Genomic DNA, 19,380 nt, shown 5'->3' with positions numbered 1-19,380 from the left:
CTGCATTTACTAGCCACTGCTCTGTGGTTACACGCCATTGACCTATGTTTAGTTGCCACTGACCTGTGGTGAAAGCTGGGGTTAGCAGTTTATTTTTGGCGTTATTGGGCAAAAATGACATAATAACCTTTTAGTATATTGTAATTCAAGTGGTACCCCAGGATAGCTAGTTTATGGAAAAGCCCTGTGAGATGACATTCTGTGATTCGAGGCTCTAGCTAGCGACAATATCGGCGAAGCGTTTCAGAGATGGAGAGAAAATGTTGCTAATAGGTTAGCCTTGTGCTAACTGTAACTGTGAGCTATGACCAGGACCACAAGGCTAAACTATTAGCACCATTTTCTCTCCATCTCTGAAATGCTCGCCAATTTTGTCAGACTCCCTTTGAAAGTCATTTTTTAGGTTGCTTTGCAGTGCAGGCAGTTGTTGCCAATGCTGGAAGAGCAACTTTTCCATCAGGACATTCTTTTAAAGCCTTAACAACAGAGCCAAGAGGAGGTGTCTAGTTTTCTCTCAGACCACTTGAATTACAATATAAAGAAAGGTTTTTAAGGAATTTTTGCCCAATGATGCCAAATATAAACTGCCTACCCCTGCTTCAATAGCATGTGACCTTCACTTACCAGACAATGACTTTTGTTTAATACCTACTGATATTGGTTTACCAGCCACTGACCTACATTTACTAACCACTGATCTGTACTGACTAGGTGGCTATGTTTACCATTCATTGACTTGTGTCAATGTGCCATTGACTTGTGCTCACTAAACACTGACCTTTGTGTATTAGTTACCTGTAGTTACTAGTGACTGACCAGTGTGTACTTGGAGATATTCCAAGGAGCATGAGTAGGCAAATGACTCTGATAAAACTGCTTGTTATTATTCACTAACCATTGCTTTATGTTTACTTGTTGCTTACTTAAATGTACTAGTCACAGATTGTTTTGTTAGCCAGGCACATAGATAGAGTTTATTGACATGTGGTGAGTTACTTCTTAACTGTTTTTATGAACTCTCCTAACTATTCTCTGAGCTGTGGTTACTGGTTGCTGACCTGAGGTAACCAGAGTTGCACTTCTTACCCACTAACATGTAGCTACTATAGCTGAACCTGTGAGAGACACTGACCTGTGCGTTGGCTGTAGAGTCATTCAGGGCTCTCTGCAGGGCGTGGCTCAGTCCTTTAGAGAGGTTCTGTTTCAGGATCAGATCTAGGCGGTTCCTACGTAGCTCAATGGACAGAACTGGGAAGGAAAAATATATGAAAATCGGAGCTCATTGATTGTGTTCGGCTTGTTAATATTCTGTGACAAATCTCATTTGACCACAATTGTTGCCTGGAATAATACCATAATGCCATGCTTTATTGATCCATCAGCACCATGGAGCTGGTAGGGATTCACTATCTTGCCTAAGGACACGTAAGGAAAGGTTAAAGGGGACCTATTATGTTTTTGTGCCTTTTCCTTTTCCTTTAATGTGTTGTATAATTGTTTGTGCATGTAAAGGGTCTGCAAAGTTACAAAGCCCAAAGTCCAGGCCAAAAGGAGTTCTCACCCCATAGAAACACTGCCCTGAACTGCCTGAAACGCCAGGCTTCTTGTCCTGCCATTTTATCTGTAACGTGGTGAGGTCACCAAGTCACACATTTGCATAACGCCTAGTTTGGCACGCCCTCAAACAAAGCTAGTTAGAGCGGAGTCCAAAGAGTTTGTTTCGATTGACCAATCACAACAGTGGTCCAGCTGACCAATCAGAGAAGGGGGAGGAGCTCAAGCAGAGCGTTTCAGACAGAGGGTGAAAAGAAGTGCTTGCAAGAAAAGTAATGAGTTTTTTGAACATTAAAGCATGTAAACATGTTGAAGTAGAAACCAAAATACAAGTATAAACCTGAAAATAAGCATGGTAGGTCCTCTTTAAATGTCTCCTTGGTCACTTTGCAGCTGTTGCGAACCCCAGTAAAGGCCTTAGTACTGCAGTATCACACCATCTCTGGTAAATGTAATCAAAGGCCACAGTCTCCAGATTCTTATTAAGTGTTTATCCTCGAGGTAAATCTGCCCTTGCGCTTGTGCAAGTTTTAATTAATTTATGTGTTTGTAATTACATCTTGGTCATAAGGGGTACATTGTGCCCGAGCTTCTGAAATGGCATTTCTCCTGTATTCATCATTTCTTTGTAATGTTTTTTTCCAAAAAATGGCAAAAGCCTGCCTTTACATAATGTTGACTACATTCTAGGTAATTTCTTAAGGGACATGCAGTACCTGAAGTAACAGTAAAGGTTTTTCTTTTCTTTTTTTCGAAGAATCCCCCGATGTTTTAGCCATTCATCTTAACTCTCTTTACTCTCATTTCTTTATCTCCCACACGTCTAAAATTATTCCAATTTGAATAGTTTTTGAGAAATACATTATTTTTTCTCATTTCTTTTTCACCCATCATTTATCCAAATGATCACATTTCAATCTCGTACCTGTTCTGACCCAGTACTTCTCGGTCACGTTGCACGGTAGAGGACTTTCCTCTGCTCTGGTGCTGGACGGAGGTTCAGTGGTCGTGGTGGGAGGCGGCGTGGTTTCGATCGGGATGAACAGAGTGGTGGCAGGTACCTTTGTCGTTGTGGTTGTCGGGGTAGTAGTAGTGGTAGTGGCAGTAGTAGTAGTAGTAGTTGCAGGTGTAGTGGTTGTAGTAGTGGTTGGAGGGGTAGTGGTGGTGGTGGTTGGGGGGACCGTGGTAGTGGTGGTTGTAGTGGCAGGTGTGGTTGTAGTGGTGGTTGTAGGCTGAGTTGCAGCTGCTGTGGTCAGTTTGAGGCTTGTTGTTTGCTGTGTGGTTGTAGCAGCAGTGGTATTTGGTGATACTGTTACAGCGCTCCCATTGGTCACCGCCTGTGTCATCATCTCAGCAGCAGTCACAGTAAGAGTGGTCGTCGAGGGTGTCGTCATGGTTACCGTCGTCAGCTGAAGGCTATCATTGGTCACAGTGTCCTGGCTGGTGGGCTGAGAAACCGTAGTGGATTCCGATGGTGTTTGTGCTCTTGGTGTGGTGGATAAGGGTAAAGTTAAGGTGGTGGTGGTGGTGGTTGTGGTTGTGGTGGTGGGTGATAGAGACGAGTTTATGGTGGTGGTTGATGTGGTCATGTGCCATGAGGTGTTTCTGGTGTGCACGGGCATGGTGGTGTTCCACTGATGGGTGGAGAAAGGGCTGGTGATGTTGGCGGGCAGCGTGACGTCATGGTCGCCCACCGTGGACAGGAGGGACTCGGGGACAGTGGGGAGATCCCAGGCTGGCGGGCTGCTCACCGACTCTTCTGCAGGGAGGAAAACATTTAGAAATCTATGATATCAAAAGATGTCTAGTGATATTTGTCGACTAATCCCTTGAAAAGACCAAAACAAACAATGAATCGATCCTATCAACAAGTAGCATCTGTGAAGCCTGATCTAGCTTACTCCTCTGTGTCATGGAGCTGCATTGCTGTCCAAAACTATCAACAACAACGAGCAACACTGTTGCACTGGATGACATGTTCCTTCATTACCATGAACACACACTGTAATTAGCTTTGAGTCAATCCCACATACACCGTCCTGCTGCCATAAATGCTCACTAAACCAAATGTGTATTAATCAGCGGCTGGAAATAGCCCCCCGACAAATGCACTATTTACTCTCCATTGAGTAACGTTTGCTACAAACTACCGTGCCCTGCTGGTTTTACTTTCTTTTTTCAAAATGAAAGTAAGAATTAAAGGGCTTGGGATTGAGAGCCACAGGCAAGGTAGGAAAGTCTGAAAATAGTGAGAGTCAGTCTAACGCATTGTTGTTTTTGGTCTTTTTATGGCTTCATATGGCTAACATACTGTATATAACATGACATGAGACTTTATGATAGTGTCATGATAGTGCCCATAGAGGGGTCTGACAATGAGGATGGTATAATAGCAATATGTTGTATTGTCTGCACTTAATGAACCCCTTTTTCCTGTTCCCATCTACACCTGGATTTGGAAGATCATTCATCCATCTGCAATTTTAAAGGGGAACTACGCCCATTTTCAAAATGCATTCATTTTATTATTCCTATGGTCTAAGACAGTCCAAAAATAATAGTAAACATGTACAAATTTCTCCCAAATCATAGTCTTTATATAAGAAGTGGAAGTAGTCACCATGACGTCACCCATTGGTTTGTGGACTGCCATTTTGAAGTCTCGAGTTTTTCATTTTGGCCGTCGCCATCTTGGCTTTTTTGCAACCAGAAGTGACACGAGAAGGTGGAGCTAAGTACAATCGAACGCTGAATAAGACATTTTCAGGAGACCAAAAAGGTTATAATGAACCTTCATGAATAATAATAATAATAAACAAACATGGCGAAAAGGAGGAGGGATGCCGAGGTTGGTGCCGTCAGGTGGGACAACGAAACTGACTGAAGTATGGACAGCCCGTACCGTCCTCTCTGTGCCACCCAGGAGCTCATCCACAACCCTTTTTTCTTTCTTTTCTTTTTCTTTTCGCAACACCAGACCGCCAGCATCACACACAACGCTTCTGTCGCCATGATTGACGGTTGCTTCATCCGTCTCCCCGATGATGTCTGAACTCGCACATGATCGTGGAATACGACGTGCGTGATTGGCCGTGGTCACACGTGTAGTCTTGCCAGTCACCTGACCAAGACACTGCAAGAGTTTATGGCGCTGTGATCGTTAGATCTGACATGGTGACCATCGTCAAAGACAAACATATCGTGTAGTCTGATCCCGGCATTAGGTTATAAAATCTGGAACTGCTTCATAGACAATGAAGGGGAGAGATGTTCTAGATGACACTGAGAGCACCTAGGGGAATGTTCTGAGTGTACGGGTACATTTTCTGTTTCACAACTGACAACACTACAATAGAATAAATCAGTCTCCCATTCATTGTCTATGGAGCAGCTCCAGACTTTGTACTGGATGACATCACCAGTTTGAGACTCACTCCTCTGGTTTCTGGCATTGAGAGAAAGTAGCTCATGTTCAAAAATATTGATTGTACATTCCTAGGCCATGGAAATAACATATTGGAAATCTTAATGTAGGCGGTGTTCCCCTTTAAATACAGAAGATGAATTGCGCAGCAGTTTAAATTTCCTCATAGGAAATAGAAATCCAATTTTTAATGTGTAAACCATAGGAGCACTTTAATGTCAAGGGGTTCATTTAATCCGTCTGAATCATCTCTAGACAACACGGTGAAATCAGACGCATGTCGATGAGAGGTGTAAAGGAGGCTGGAGCGAACAAGAGGGAGGAAATCAATGCTTTCAGACTGAAATAGATCCTCATCCCCTCTTCTCCTCCTCCCCTCACATCACCACATGTGTTGTATTGTGACTGTGATATGAATCCATGTGATAGGGAATACTGGATGACGAGATATTAGCTCGTCTCGGAGGACAAAGTGATATGTGGAGGAATTACCTTGTTGATGATGTCAGTGTTATTGTGACGATGGCGTAGCAGGAAGTGGGGAGACATGGAGGTGGTGGAATGGGACAGGACATGGTGGTGAGAATGACGAAGAGGACAAAGATGATGATGATGGTGATGACAACATGATAAAGGTGATGACAAAGTGATGATGATGGCGATTGGATGATGAAGATGATGGTTGTTTAGGTGGTTACGATGATAGCAATGCTGAAAAGTCACATTGAAAATTGAAAACTGATATTGTGATGGCAACGGTTATTAAAGAAGATTGAATGAATAAAGATTACTATTGTATAGTTACCATTGTCATTATACTAATAAAGTTATTATTAGTATTATTATCATTATTGTGTGGAGGTGTGTTTAAAGGGACTGTTTGTAAGAATCAGAAATGTCTTGTTAACAGCGACAACTGTGGCCGTTAAGTCAAAGAAAGTCAGCGTTCTGTTGCTCGCGCTTGTGCTCGCTCTACACAGACATGAAGGCGACACACGTCAGCTAAAAGCACAATATCACTCTATATTTCAGCTGCTTGGCAGTAATGTTAGCTGACCAGACAAAGGTCTCTCCATGAATCAATGCTGATCCTAGTGTTGGCTTTTCCTGCCTCAGCCTCCCGACCGCGGCCGGAGGGAACAGGGGAGACACCGGAGTTTTGGTCAGAGACGATAACGTTTCTCTCTGTGGAGCCCCGTCACTTCACAAGACACGGGAAACCTCTGTTGGTCTGGAGGAGCTGCAGCAGTTATTTCTGCACAAACGTCCACTGTACATTCACTAGATATTCTCAGAGCTAAACTAACTCTTCTGCAGTGTGTAGTGTGCGCGCATGCACGTGAGAGAGTGGAGCGAAAGAGTGACAACGAGAGCGGTGTGTGAGTGAAGGCAAGCAGGCAGAGGAGCAGAGTACAGCAGAGACTCCGGTCCTGGAGACCAAAGCTACGGTCTCCCCCGCGTCCTCCGACCGGGGCCAACACTGACGGGCTTCACTAGATACAACCAAGAGGTTTTGGTGCTTCCGTGTAGTTTGTGTTGGAGTCTGACTCTGAACATCGTAGCCACACATGAGCGCGCATGGGACACTGACCCGCAATGATTTATACGTGTAAGAATTTACAAACAGTCCCTTTAAGGTTCTCTACTAAAAAAAGGTGAAGCTTGAACCAAACAAGTGAAGGCTCGCTACGCCCCAGCCCCTTATTTACTGTTGCGACACTGTCAAGCTCTCCGTTCTCACATGGAATATATTCAGTTTACAAACACATCAGCTGTAGTTGCTTCTCTACTATGCTGCCTCCCAGTCTTTCCTGCTTCGTTTTAAACAAGAATCGGTAAAAGGGTCTTAAATATGTACTTGATGGCCGGATTCATGATACTGTGCTAAAAGACTTTCTCTGTCTTTGACTTGTCTTTGTCTTCACCGTCACCATTTTCTCGCGAGTGCCCGATCGGTACTGTGCATGTGCAACTCTCAACAGAGATGAGAAGGAAGCGATATAGCTCACTCCTTAGCTACTTCCATCATCAGCTAAAAAAACAACTATGTGTTTAATTATTATTTAACTGCTAGATTTAATAGAACGACGTGCTATTTGACTTGCTCCAGGGAAGCAGCAGGGGTGAAAGTAGGCCTGTACAGTCCGGTAATCTGTACCACTAAAGGATTCAGTGCCGGTATGCAGTACCAGGACGAGGGGACAGCAGCTGCCTGCCAAAACCCACACACAACCTGTCACTCACGATCGCATTTGCAACAAGAAACACATCTGCTAAAATCAGGTCAACATGCAGTTAGTTAGCTCTGCCGAGGGGGTTCTGTTTTTGGTTTGGTTTGTCTGTTTGTTTGTACGCGCATTAAGATCTTTTCAGATGGAGAGCGACACTCCGCCTGCGTACTCGCTTGGATCCACGGGGTCTGACTGCGCTCCTCATGCAGACAAGCGCTCCACGAGTAAACGCCAGGCGCTATGCGTGGCAACCATGGAAACGGCATCTGTGCACTACTGTAGGCTATGTATCCCCTCCTGCCTGTACAACTGTGTGGTATATGAAGTATCCCTAATCACAGCTCCATTTGTTGACACACGTGGCAATGCTGTTTCACTTTCATTAACATTGCGAGATAGGGCATCAGTGCTGCATTCATGTGGTGTCGGAATAATTGGAAATACGAGATCCCGACTGGTAAAATTCACACGAATGCCCCCTTAAGTCGGAACAACAACTCAAAACTTGAAAAGATTTGTCAGCATTTACAAAATTATTCTGCAGCACTCTCACCATTTAAATAAATAATTTTCTATAGGCTACATGATGTCAAGTGTTTCTCATTTCTTTCTACACAATACAGGCATTGAATCGTGTTTTCAGGGATGCATGAAGCTGGGGGGTGGGAAGGGAACAATATCAAGCGATGGAGGTTGAGGTAGCCTTGTACTACCGGCAAGAACTTCAATCTACTTTCACCCCTGGGAAGCAGCCAATCCTTACGGTTGACTTCTAAAGGCTAAGGAAAAGATAAGACCCTCCAGATTCTTTAAATGCAGAGTATAGCTCTAATTAGAGAACCATGCACATCGTTTCAGCATGTGGAGAAATCAGAGCTTGACAGGCCTGCTGTTGCTAAGCAATGATAGCTGTTCAGGGGAAGGGGTCTAGCGAATGATTCATTATAATGTAAAAAGTCAAACTTGAAACATGTTGAAATGACAGAAGAACCCTGAACCGTACCTAAACTGGAGCTGCTATTGCTGTTGGAGGAGTTGCTGTTGACAACGACCAGAGAGACGTTGTCTGATCTAGCTGTCTGACTGTCTCTTTTACTGGCTGGAGAGGAGGAGGACGTAGAGGAGGAAGGCAAAGAGGATGCTTTTGTTGTAGATGAGGAGGAGGAAGAGGCCTTGGATGACGAGTAAGAGGAGCTTTTGGCCCAGGCAGCTTTAGACAGCAGTCCTAAAGGTTTTCCCAACGCTGGTGCCTGCAGCTCTGCCAGTATGGTGGGGACTGATGAGAAGACTGCCTGCTCTCTTTGGCCCTCTCCACGCGTCTGCAGCCTCTGCTGCCCCAGCCAGGCAGCCGGGTCCCTGGGCATGCTTGGCAGGCCACCCCCTTCCGCATCCACCGGGCTCCATTCAGCCCCAACTTCAGCCCAGGCGCCGGTTCCCGTCATAATCCCAGTCTCGGCAAAAACACCTGCCCCAGCACGAACTCCTGCTTCTGTTTCAGTCCAAACCGCTGCTCTGGCCTCAGCAAACACTTTACCCTCAGGCCAAGCTCTGGGTCCAGCTCTGGGTCCAGCTCTGGGTCCAGCTCCGGGTCCAGCTCTCGGTCCAGCTCTGGGTCCAGCTCCGGGTCCAGCTCCGGGTCCAGCTCCGGGACCAGCGTCAGTCCCATCCATCGCATCTTTGTCTTTCGCCCCAGCTCTGGTTCCAGTCCTGGGGAAGGCTGAGAGGTTGGAGGGCACTGCGGGGTCCAGAGGCAAGACAGCCCGTCTCATTGACTCATGGTGACGTCCCTCAGCTGTAGGACACATGAGGGATAGGGGGATGGGGGAAGGAGTGGATAAAAGAAAAGCAGAAATAGTGTTTAAATAGGAGTTCTGGGCAGTAGAAACATTGTGAGCAGTTTTTGACTCATCTGTCCCTCAGGCCAGACAATGATTTCAGTTTCAGTTCTTTAGTAATGCAGGGTACACACTACCTGAGAATCCAGACCATTTTGGGCCAGATTCTGTTAAATGTATCATTAGCCTACATGTCGTTATGTGTGGGGTTATGTGTTAAGATTTGAAAAATCTTTTATGCCGAGACCGATTCCCTACTCCCTACAATCGTCAGCAAAGCCCAGTTTTTTGATGATTCTAAAGATAATCTCTCCAGATGTTCCTGTGGTGTGAGGTATGTTAAGAGTGTTCTTAACATCCTCAGTCGACTCAGAAGTCCATCCTGGCCGCACCCATTTCAAATGGTAAATATTAAACATGTTCAATATACACGATCAGATATCCTGTTGTGTGTGGGGAACCCCGAGGACAGCCGATGACGCAGTCACGTGGGAAAATACGATAGACAATTGTGAACCAAGCTGACTAAAGCGGAAGGACAATCATCGCCGTCATGGCGGCCGAGGGTAATGCATGAGCTAATGCAAATTGCGAAGCATAAAGTAGTAGTAAGATGGAGCTCAGAAATGGAGGACCAACTTGTTGATTTGTGGCAGCAACACAAGTGTTTATTTATCGTGTCTCCATGACTTCATCCATCCATTCTTTATGAATGTTCAGTACAAAGTATAGTGCAAAAACTAACAACGCTAATTCTGGTCGTGTCTAGAAGGGAGCCCGCAAACTGCGAAATCTGATCTGAGATCTGCAAAAACGAACTATCCTTACCTTAACTATTCAAGGTCAATGCCTAACCATAAGTAGTCAAGGTCAATGTCTAACCTTAACTATTCAAGGTCAATGTCTAACCTTAACAATTTGAGGTCAATGCCTAACCTAAACTATTCAAGGTCAATGTCTAACCTTAACTATTCAAGGTCAATGTCTAACCTTAACTATTCAAGGTCAATGTCTAACCTTAACTATTTGAGGTCAATGCCTAACCTTAACCATTCAAGGTCAATGCCTAACCTTAACCATTCAAGGTCAATGCCTAAGTTTAACTATTCGAGGTCAATGCCTAACCTCAACTATTTAAGGTCAATGACTAACATTAACCATTCAAAGTCAATGTCTAACCTTAATTATTCAAGGTCAATGCCTAACCTTAACTATTCAAGGTCGATGCCTAACCTTAACCATTTGAGGTCAATGCCTAACCTTAACCATTCGAGGTCAATGCCTAACCTTAATATTTGAGGTCAATGCCTAACCTTAACCATTCGAGGCCAATGCCTAACCTCAACTATTTAAGGTCAATGACTAACCTTAACCATTCAAAGTCAATGTCTAACCTTAACTATTCGAGATCAATGCCTAACCTTAACTATTCAAGGTCAATTCCTAACCTTAATATTTGAGGTCAATGCCTAACCTTAACCATTCGAGGTCAATGCCTAACCTCAACTATTTAAGGTCAATGACTAACCTTAACCATTCAAAATCAATGTCTAACCTTAACTATTCGAGATCAATTCCTAACCTTAATATTTGAGGTCAATGCCTAACCTTAACTATTCGAGGTCAATGCCTAACCTTAATACTTGAGGTCAATGTCTAACCTTAACTATTCGAGATCAATGTCTAACCTTAACTATTCGAGATCAATGCCTAACCTTAACTATTCGAGATCAATGCCTAACCTTAACTATTCGAGATCAATGTCTAACCTTAACTATTCGAGATCAATGCCTAACCTTAACTATTCGAGATCAATGCCTAACCTTAACTATTCGAGATCAATGCCTAACCTTAACAATCTTGTGATTGTTTCCCCAGTTTGCGGGCTTCTTTCTAGCCACTATCGCTAATTCTTCCTTCCCATCCCTAGGATTTGTTCATGCTAAAGTCACATTTGATTGTGAGAGATTTTGCAAGATTTCTGGTATTGAGAGACGTGACTCTTGTTGTTCATGAATGACTCTGTTAGTGTGTGGTGTTCTGTTTTCACCACACACTATAGGAACAAAATGGTTCAATTTAACATAACATGTGTGGGGTCTGTCACATTTTCAAAATCTGCTAAGATTTGAAAAATCTTTCAGTGTGGGCCAACCTTAACTCATCTATCATGTCCCCTTCCATACACATAAACACACATGCAATGCACACACACACACACACACAGCTGGAGCACCTCAAATCATTAGTCCTCGTAATGCCACCACAACTGTCCGACCGCCAGGAGATTTAAAACTGATCTGCTCACACACTCATCATGAGAGCACACACACTTCTCCTCTACTCTTCCTCTTTCTCTCCTGTCTCACACACACACACACACACACACACACACACACACACACACACACACACACACACGCAGTTATCCAAAGGGATTAAATAAAAAAACTCTAAAACTGCGATTGTGGAAAAATAGTAATAATGTCTAAAGTAGGTCACTTATGTTTTAGAGGATAAAGCATAGGGAATTAATTTAGATGTTCCAGAGTGCATAAATTAGGACACACACACACACACACACACACACACACACCCTAATCAGCTGTGATTTCACAGATACTAATCTGATCTGTTACGGTTTGCCTTGCGAGCCTGTGGATGTATTATTCCTAGAACATACACAACCACTCAGGCTGAGCTCAGACCAATACTGATGGGACTGAAATATATATTCAGAGCTAAGTTTGGTTGGAGTTATGCAAGTAATGGCAGTTTTTATGGAGTCATTTTTTTTTCATTTTTATCAATTTGACATTAAATGAGTCCGATACATGGAAATGGAGCATCAAAGACAGCATCCAGTCAAAGCATTTAGCTTCGGCCTTTATCTCCATTCTGTGAACTGTCTTCATCTTCTCTGTAGCCTCAACAAAGCCTGTAGGTTTGGCAGACTGAGGCGATTATCCTGCCTAATACATTCAGTCTCAAAGGCACCTTGCCTTAGTGGAATTGAAAGATGAGAGAAAACAAGGCTGACCGTCTGACTGGCTCGCTGGCTGCCTCGCTGGATGACACACTTTATTACATCTGCTCATTTGTTCTGAAGTAGAAAGGTTTGGTTTTGGCGTCACTTGAGGCTGACGTTCAATGCAAAATATCGTAAGTGGAATAACGAGTGCCAGGCAGGGATTATTTTATTTAATTTAAACGCACACTCATTTTAGCCTTCAAAAAGCGTCAAGTGTGTGTGTGTGTTGCACACTTCCCACGCTCCCCCCATGTCTCTGCGGAGGATTGGTTAATTAAAAGACAGTGATTCTGAGCAAGAGGGGCTTTACAGAACTAGCTCTGGGCTTAGCTGCCGTATATCCTCTGGACACCTGCTATAAAGCATTTCACCACCCCACTATTAACTACCACCATGGAGCAATTTGTCTCACCATTGTCCTAGGGTGTCATATCATAAATGTCATTAAAGAGGAAATGAATCCATTGACAATTTATATTTCAGCTTCTTCAGGGGTCTGTGTTGTGTGTTAGTGCCAGCATCCAGAACTCTATTAGTCAGTTTGAGAATGGAGAAAACAACAAAAGCTAGAAATGACAGGGGCGATTACTTGGGCACCGCAGGGAGAGTACAGTAACATGCTTGTTAAACTTAACTGAAATGTCATATTTATTTTTGCAGCAATTCATCTCATCCAGAACCACGACAGCTTTTCCGCATGTAGTGTTTCTTTTGGGTCCGAAACGGACGATGGTGATGTGAAAGGGAGTAAATGCTGATAGCACTCCTGCTGATATACATTTAACTAAATTAGATGTTTTAAAAACAACTGTTTGATAGGCTGCAGAAGTCCTAAAACCATGGACATAATGTGGAGCTTTCTGCACTGAGATTACTGCAGGTTACCTGACAATACCAAGATATATTATTTTACATCAATGTAATAAATAAAGCTGCACTAATCAATATTTGTATATAAGCAATAGATCAAAAGATGTGTAATGTGAAAGGAGTCGCATGTAGTTACGATCCTACAGAGAATTTTCCCCCGATACTGTAGTTCCCCTCAGCTCTACAGGGCATTCTAGCATATTTAAGCGCATTGTTTTGGTTTTTCTGACGCACAAATTCTGCTCTCATCAACCTCATTTCCAGGAGCAGCAGGAAGCCGTTTTCAGCAAGAAAGCCTTGATCAATAAATTGCTTAGCACCAAACTGCGCACAAATAAGGTTAGTGAGTACTAGCTGGAGAACATAGGGCAGCATTCAGCAGCTAAAGAGACAGATATTTCCCTCAGGAGTTGGTGGAGACCAAAACAAAGCTAAAAGGGAGTAAATACTGGCCTTGTCAGGTAGACAGTACTAATGCTAATGTTGTTCTGTGACTGTTGGATATGTAAATAGGCAATAGTTTGCTAATGTTCACTAGAACAACTAAATGGTGATAGTATGTCAATGTTCTACTGCAGGTGTATTATATAGGTACCCAAGGGAGTGCAGTGTTGAATTTGGTGAAATTTGGACACACGACACGCTCTGCGCGCAGGCTTCGGGGCTCTGCACGCAGGCTTCGGGGCTCTGCGCGCAGGCTTCGGGGCTCTGCGCGCAGGCTTCGGGGCTCCGCGCGCAGGCTTTGGGGCTCTGCGCACAGGCTTAGGGCTCTGCTCTCACGTGCAGGCTACAGGGCTCCGCTCTCACGCGCAGGCTACAGGGCTCTGCGGACTGCGTCGAGCATGTCGTCCGCATCGGACTGCAGGACTGCAGTTCACTTTTGCTGCTGGATGTTGGATATACTAATGTTACAGCCAAACTCTTTTCCCTTCCCTGGAGAAGTTCTTGACAGCACTGCAAGAAGCACTCCGGGGGCCATTGCAATAACTGGTGCGAAAGAGCCAAAACCTAAATGTTCTGCTCTGATTTGGCTTTTTAACTCATGCTGTCTGTGATTTTTATTTTATTCAAATATTTTCATTTGTTTTGGTTTATTCTTGTCTTTTTGATGTTTTCTTCTTTGATCTGTCATGTGTACTCGTATTTGTACTTACTAGCACTGTACCAGTGATTCTTGCCACAAGTGTATTTGTTTCGTCTTAGGGTTGTGCCAGTCATTTTTAACCCATACCCTAACCCTACCTACAGTCTACCCATACCCTACCAATGTATGCTATTTGTAACAATAGAACTGGTTTGATAATGGGCCTCTCATTTAATAGTCAATAGTTGTTTGAAAAAAAGGAACACGTGTGTGGATAGCTATTAGCAATCAATTTGTTTGAATGGAGTAATGAAAGGATGAATGGATAGATGGAGGGATGAATGGATGGTGGGATGGATTGAAGGACTGTACCATATGCATAGCTGTTAGCAGTGTTTTGAGTGTTTTCTCCTCCAACAGCTAGCCACCTGCTCTGGCTGAGAGCAACATATGTGACTCTACCATCAGACCTCTGACAAAACGCTAGGATAGAAGAACCTCCACTGAGAACAAATATGGACTGGATGGATGGATGGTTGGTAGAACAGAAAGTGTGGCTTAAAGATGGATAAATGTGGATCAGAGCAGAACTGACCTGCTTTATCTATTTGGACAAAACACACCGGACATTTTTTTTGTCTATTTCCGTGTGAGAACATTCAGTTTATAGTAGATTATGAGAATTATTACATGGAAATGGTGCACAAAGCACTGCCGGCCATTTACAAGGCTTTAGACTAGTGTCATGTTATGTATTGACCATCACGCCTTGCCAGCTGGCATTGTGCCCACTGATGCCCTGCTGAATCTAAATGCCAACAAAACCCTGTAAAGCCTTGCCAGGTCACTGAAAGCTTTCCGACCATTCAGATTAGTCATTCCCTGGCGCCTGTGATAATATAACGGTAAATGTCTATAGCCATGGCTTTGCCCTCCTCATTCCTGTGTAGTGTACTTGCGGTTGTGTGCCAAGCAGAGTTGATCCACGCTGCCACCCTGACTGTGAGCAGGACAGGTGGTTAGGAAGTGTGAGAATGGTACTGAGCCAGCTGGTCCTCAGCTCCAAGAAACTCCCAGGGAAAAGTGAGGAGGGGGAGTCTGGTTAGCTGAATCTGCCAACTAGCCAACTGGTGGCAAGTTTGCATTATAGTAATTATCAAACAGGCCAAATGAAAAAAATACCTCTTAATCTCCATCTTAGAGCTGTACTGGGCAAGGCTTTTCTATTAAACTACACCAGACTCTGTAGTCTAATTTATAAGATTGGGCTGCAGTATCAGGGAGTGTCACATAATCCACAACAATGACCTCATTAGACCAAGCAAAATAGTGCTGTTAGTTATATGATCACTGGCAGAAATTGTTCCAGCTTCAGAAAGTGCTGAAATAAAAAGAACACAATGTGCTGAAGGCTGGGCGCACTAACAATTCCCAAACCTTCTGCAAAAGAGTTTTCGTCTCCGTTCATATAGTTACTGAGAAGACGTAACATAAAAAGTGTGTACAGATTGGTGGCGTCATTAAAGATTTAGGAGTAGTGAAAGTGTCAAACTTTCAGAAAGTTACAGTTATAGCCAACTAGCACTTAGGGCTGCAAAAGTTGCTGAGTTTAGCTTCACGTCTTATCTCAAAGCTACCCAAGGCAACTTTGTGAGCTGGTAGCCTCAAATGACAGCACAGAGAAACTGATTGATTTTAAACTCTCATTTCAGTGTCAATGTATTATGTGAGTAAGAGTGGTAAACTGCACACAGCACTGCTGCATACTTCTGTGTAGTATACGTTCACATGTCTCTCTGACAGTTCAATTTGCCAGTTTTTGTAGGCATACACGTGACCACACCCAACACCAATATTTAGGTTATTTGCAAGATCTTTAGCCACACTAGCAGTATGGCTCTATGGGTAGCGATGTTTGTCAGTTGGACCCGACTGAAATATTTTAAATATTTGACTTTGATTTATGGCCAAATACCTGCAAAACTAATGACATTCCCATCAGCTGACTAATTAGCAAGTGTTTTCATGCTAACACACTAAAATAAAGGTTGTGTCTAGAAAGTACCCGCAAATTGTGAAAACTTGCAAAAACTTGAAAAACTCTTCCTATACTCGCTGTCTGACGACCTATCCTAACCATAACTATTTGAGATCAATACCTAACCTTAATCATATCGGGAGAGTTTCACATTTGCGTGTTACCTTCTAGCCACTACTTAAACTAAGATGGTGACCATGGTATACCAAATCAAATACCAGCATTTTAGCATTGTAATTGCGAGCATGACAACCCAGTTGCCAGAAAAAAAAATTGTATTGTACGTTTCTGCATACCGCAGATCGCTCGTTGTACTGTCACTTGCCCTGGCCGAATGCAAAAACATCTACATTCAACGTATCCATGGTTTGTAGAAATGTACAATGCCAACATTTTTTCCTGGCGCCTGGGCTGAGCATGATAGCATGCTGACGTTACAAATATTGAGCTCAAGTTTCTTAACCAGCCACAGGGCTTGTAACTCCGCTGTTTCAAGCTGAGCAGTTAGGGTACAGTGTTTGTAGTCAACCCAGTTGCCAGAAATTTTTTTGGCATTGGACGTTTCTGCAAACCACGGATATGTTGAATGGCAACGTTTCTGAACCAAAAATACGCTTGCAGAAACGCAATGCCACATGGTTAATGTTGTGAAACGATTGGTTAGGTTTAGGCAACAAAACTACCTGGTTAAGGTTAAAAAACGTTCATGGTTTGTTCCTCAAATAATAATGTAACAACATAACATAACGTAACAATGCAACAAAACCACAATAGTTAGGTTTAGGAAAGATCTACACGGTTGGGATTAAAACTGCTACGATTGTACGGTGAAAAGGACACGTGTGAACACGGGACACAAACAAACAGCTGATTGTAACGTGACACACGGGACACGATTAGCAATCTCCTGAATGAAGGCCTTGTGTTTGTTGGAGGTTGTTGAGGTCATTTCGGAAAGGCTAGGCAAATAAAGATCATACTGTCAAACGACGTGTGAGTTGTAGGAGGAGGAGGAAATAGGATTTTTTTTTCAGTGCCAATGTGTTTAAATGACTGACTGTTTTTTCCCTTAAAAAAGAAGCCTTTGTGGTTAGAGTGGGAGTGTTGGTAACAAGTCAAAGCGCTGATATACTCGTTGTGGTACGAGACTCAGTGGGAGTAAGGATGGTCCCAAGCCAGTAGGTTTTGTCCAACAGAGTGAGGCCGTCCAACAGGATGGACATGTAACCATTTCCTGGAACTATTCAGGGCATCCATCTGTCTGTGTGGAGGCAGGAGACAATTTGGATTGGATTGTCAAATAGATGGATGGTCAGGTAAGCAGATCAATGGATGGAAATACGAGGGGAATCATTAATCAAAGTCTAGACTGGCTTTAGTCAGGCATTTGTGAGTTTCCATATTTTTTATTTTTTTTTCATATTCTGTGTTGTGAGAAAGAGCACAAAGTATCAGCCAAGATGGATGAATAGCAGGCACCATAACATAAGGCAAGTGTGACATCATATCATTGTATTATGATACCTGGGTAACTTAAACATTGTATCACTAGTAATTCCTCTCACTCTATGTGGACAACACAAGCAGTGTAGCAGCAATAAATACTTATAGCAGGTAGTTGTTATTCTCTGAAGGGATGCTAGTGAGTAGAGTTAAGGGAATGTGTGCCATCATTTCTCAGCAAAGTGTGAGGAAAACTGCCTGACGACAACGTCTACCCAATGTGTGAACTGACTGCAACAGAACATCATATCATCTCCTATCAACAGTGAATATAAACGGGAAATACATTTTTCCCAGGTTTAATAGTTATGCTAAATTGTAAAATAGATAGACAAAGCCACAAAGCCAAGCCAAGATGTGGTAACTGCCATACATCGTCACAGAAAATGTATCCAATTTGGATGGATGGAATAGCTAATCGCTAATGATAAAGCACCTCAGTTTCAGCCCATTTTGACAACACATTCTCACTCCCAACTCATCAAATACCACCGTTTGCTAAGTGCCGCTCGGCATCGGAAACCGACGCACGGAGGCACCCTTTAGCAACAGTACATGACAAACCGAGCTTTCAACTAACTTCAATGTAAACCTACCCGTGGCGTATTTTCAACGGTGGGAGCAAGTGACGTAGTATTAATAGCGTGAGAGTCCGTTCAAGGCAGGTTGTAGGGATGGTGGATGGGTCAAACAAATACAAGACTTTCAACCAGGAGACCGGTGTTTGTGTCCCGTGTGAAACTGAAAGTAACGTTGACTTATTTTGTCACGACAGTCTTTAGTCACGTGACTTGTCGGTATCGTCAGTCCCATGAGTCCTGTGAGTCACGGGAGTCGTTAGTCAGTGAAATTAATGTCAACTACAACCATTTCTTAACCATAAATAAGTGGTTGTGTTGCCTAAACCTAACTTCCTGTAAAAACGGAAGTTTATTTTGAGAGGACACTATGCATGTAACGAGCGTATAATGACACGCCGTCCCTGGTCCGTCCAAAAGTAACGCAAGAGGGGTACCCCGTGAGTCGATCTCCGATGCTAAGGGGCACCGACCAAGCGCCGGTATTTGAGAATGTGTTATCAAATACCGCCGCTTGGGTGATGCCCCTCGGCATTATACTAACGACACTAAAGAGTCATGTGACGGACCGACGTGCCAACATAAGTTGTTTACTTTTAGTTTCACATGGGACACGAACACCGGTCTCCTGGTTGAAAGTCCTGTGTTTGTTTGACCCATCCACCACCCCTTAATATTACGTCACTTGCTCTGACCTCTGAATAACGGCGCAGGTGGGTTTACATTGGAGCTAGTACATCGTTATCGTTATCCGATGCTGAGGGGCCCTGACCAAGCAGCGGTATTTGATGAGATGGGTGTGAGAACAGGTTGATTTTGAAAGGGACACACACACACACACACACACACACACACAGATACCTGTACACTGTAACCAGACATGTTAAGGCAGACGGAACTTGAACAAATCAAATTTGATCGGTTCTGGAGGACTGAACTTACTATTCTGGCATCTGATGGATCTAAAATAGCGAAGGCACTATGTTGGAGGGTTTTGGCGATTTCAATCAAACTATGCATGTTGTCATATGTTGTCAGTAATGCAGTGAAAGGGTGCACACTGGGGTGAGACAAATTAGGAATTTACATCTACAAGGCATAAAGGATGTTATCTCATGAACAATTTTTGAAAAATATATAATAAAAAAAAATAGAACTATTTTTCTGTAATATTCTAGTGATTTTTTTTTATATTACATGAGAGAAAGTAATCAATACTAAAGCCTTGAACA

At 43.3% G+C, this 19,380-nt stretch overlaps 2 protein-coding genes across 4 annotated transcripts in view; both read right to left on the bottom strand.

Annotated features, from left to right (window-relative positions):
• The window catches only part of LOC119486724, a 1,187,645-nt gene that overhangs the window by 853,674 nt on the left and 314,591 nt on the right, over positions 1-19,380 (bottom strand). The gene's annotated exons all lie outside the window — the stretch shown is intronic.
• The window catches only part of kiaa1549la (KIAA1549-like a), a 172,988-nt gene that overhangs the window by 103,846 nt on the left and 49,762 nt on the right, over positions 1-19,380 (bottom strand). For all 3 annotated transcript variants that reach the window (XM_037767629.1, XM_037767630.1, XM_037767631.1), the window contains exons 2-4: positions 8,213-9,001; positions 2,480-3,313; positions 1,133-1,248 (exon numbers count right to left, since the gene is read on the bottom strand). In XM_037767629.1, coding sequence (XP_037623557.1) covers positions 1,133-1,248; positions 2,480-3,313; positions 8,213-9,001 — 1,739 coding nt within the window. The remainder of the gene's footprint in view (positions 1-1,132; positions 1,249-2,479; positions 3,314-8,212; positions 9,002-19,380) is intronic.

Source organism: Sebastes umbrosus, chromosome 4, assembly GCF_015220745.1.
Source record: "Sebastes umbrosus isolate fSebUmb1 chromosome 4, fSebUmb1.pri, whole genome shotgun sequence".
NCBI classification, from domain to species: Eukaryota; Metazoa; Chordata; class Actinopteri; order Perciformes; family Sebastidae; genus Sebastes; species Sebastes umbrosus.
Note: the sequence above shows the minus strand (reverse complement) of the source record. Positions and strands in the feature narration are given on the sequence as shown.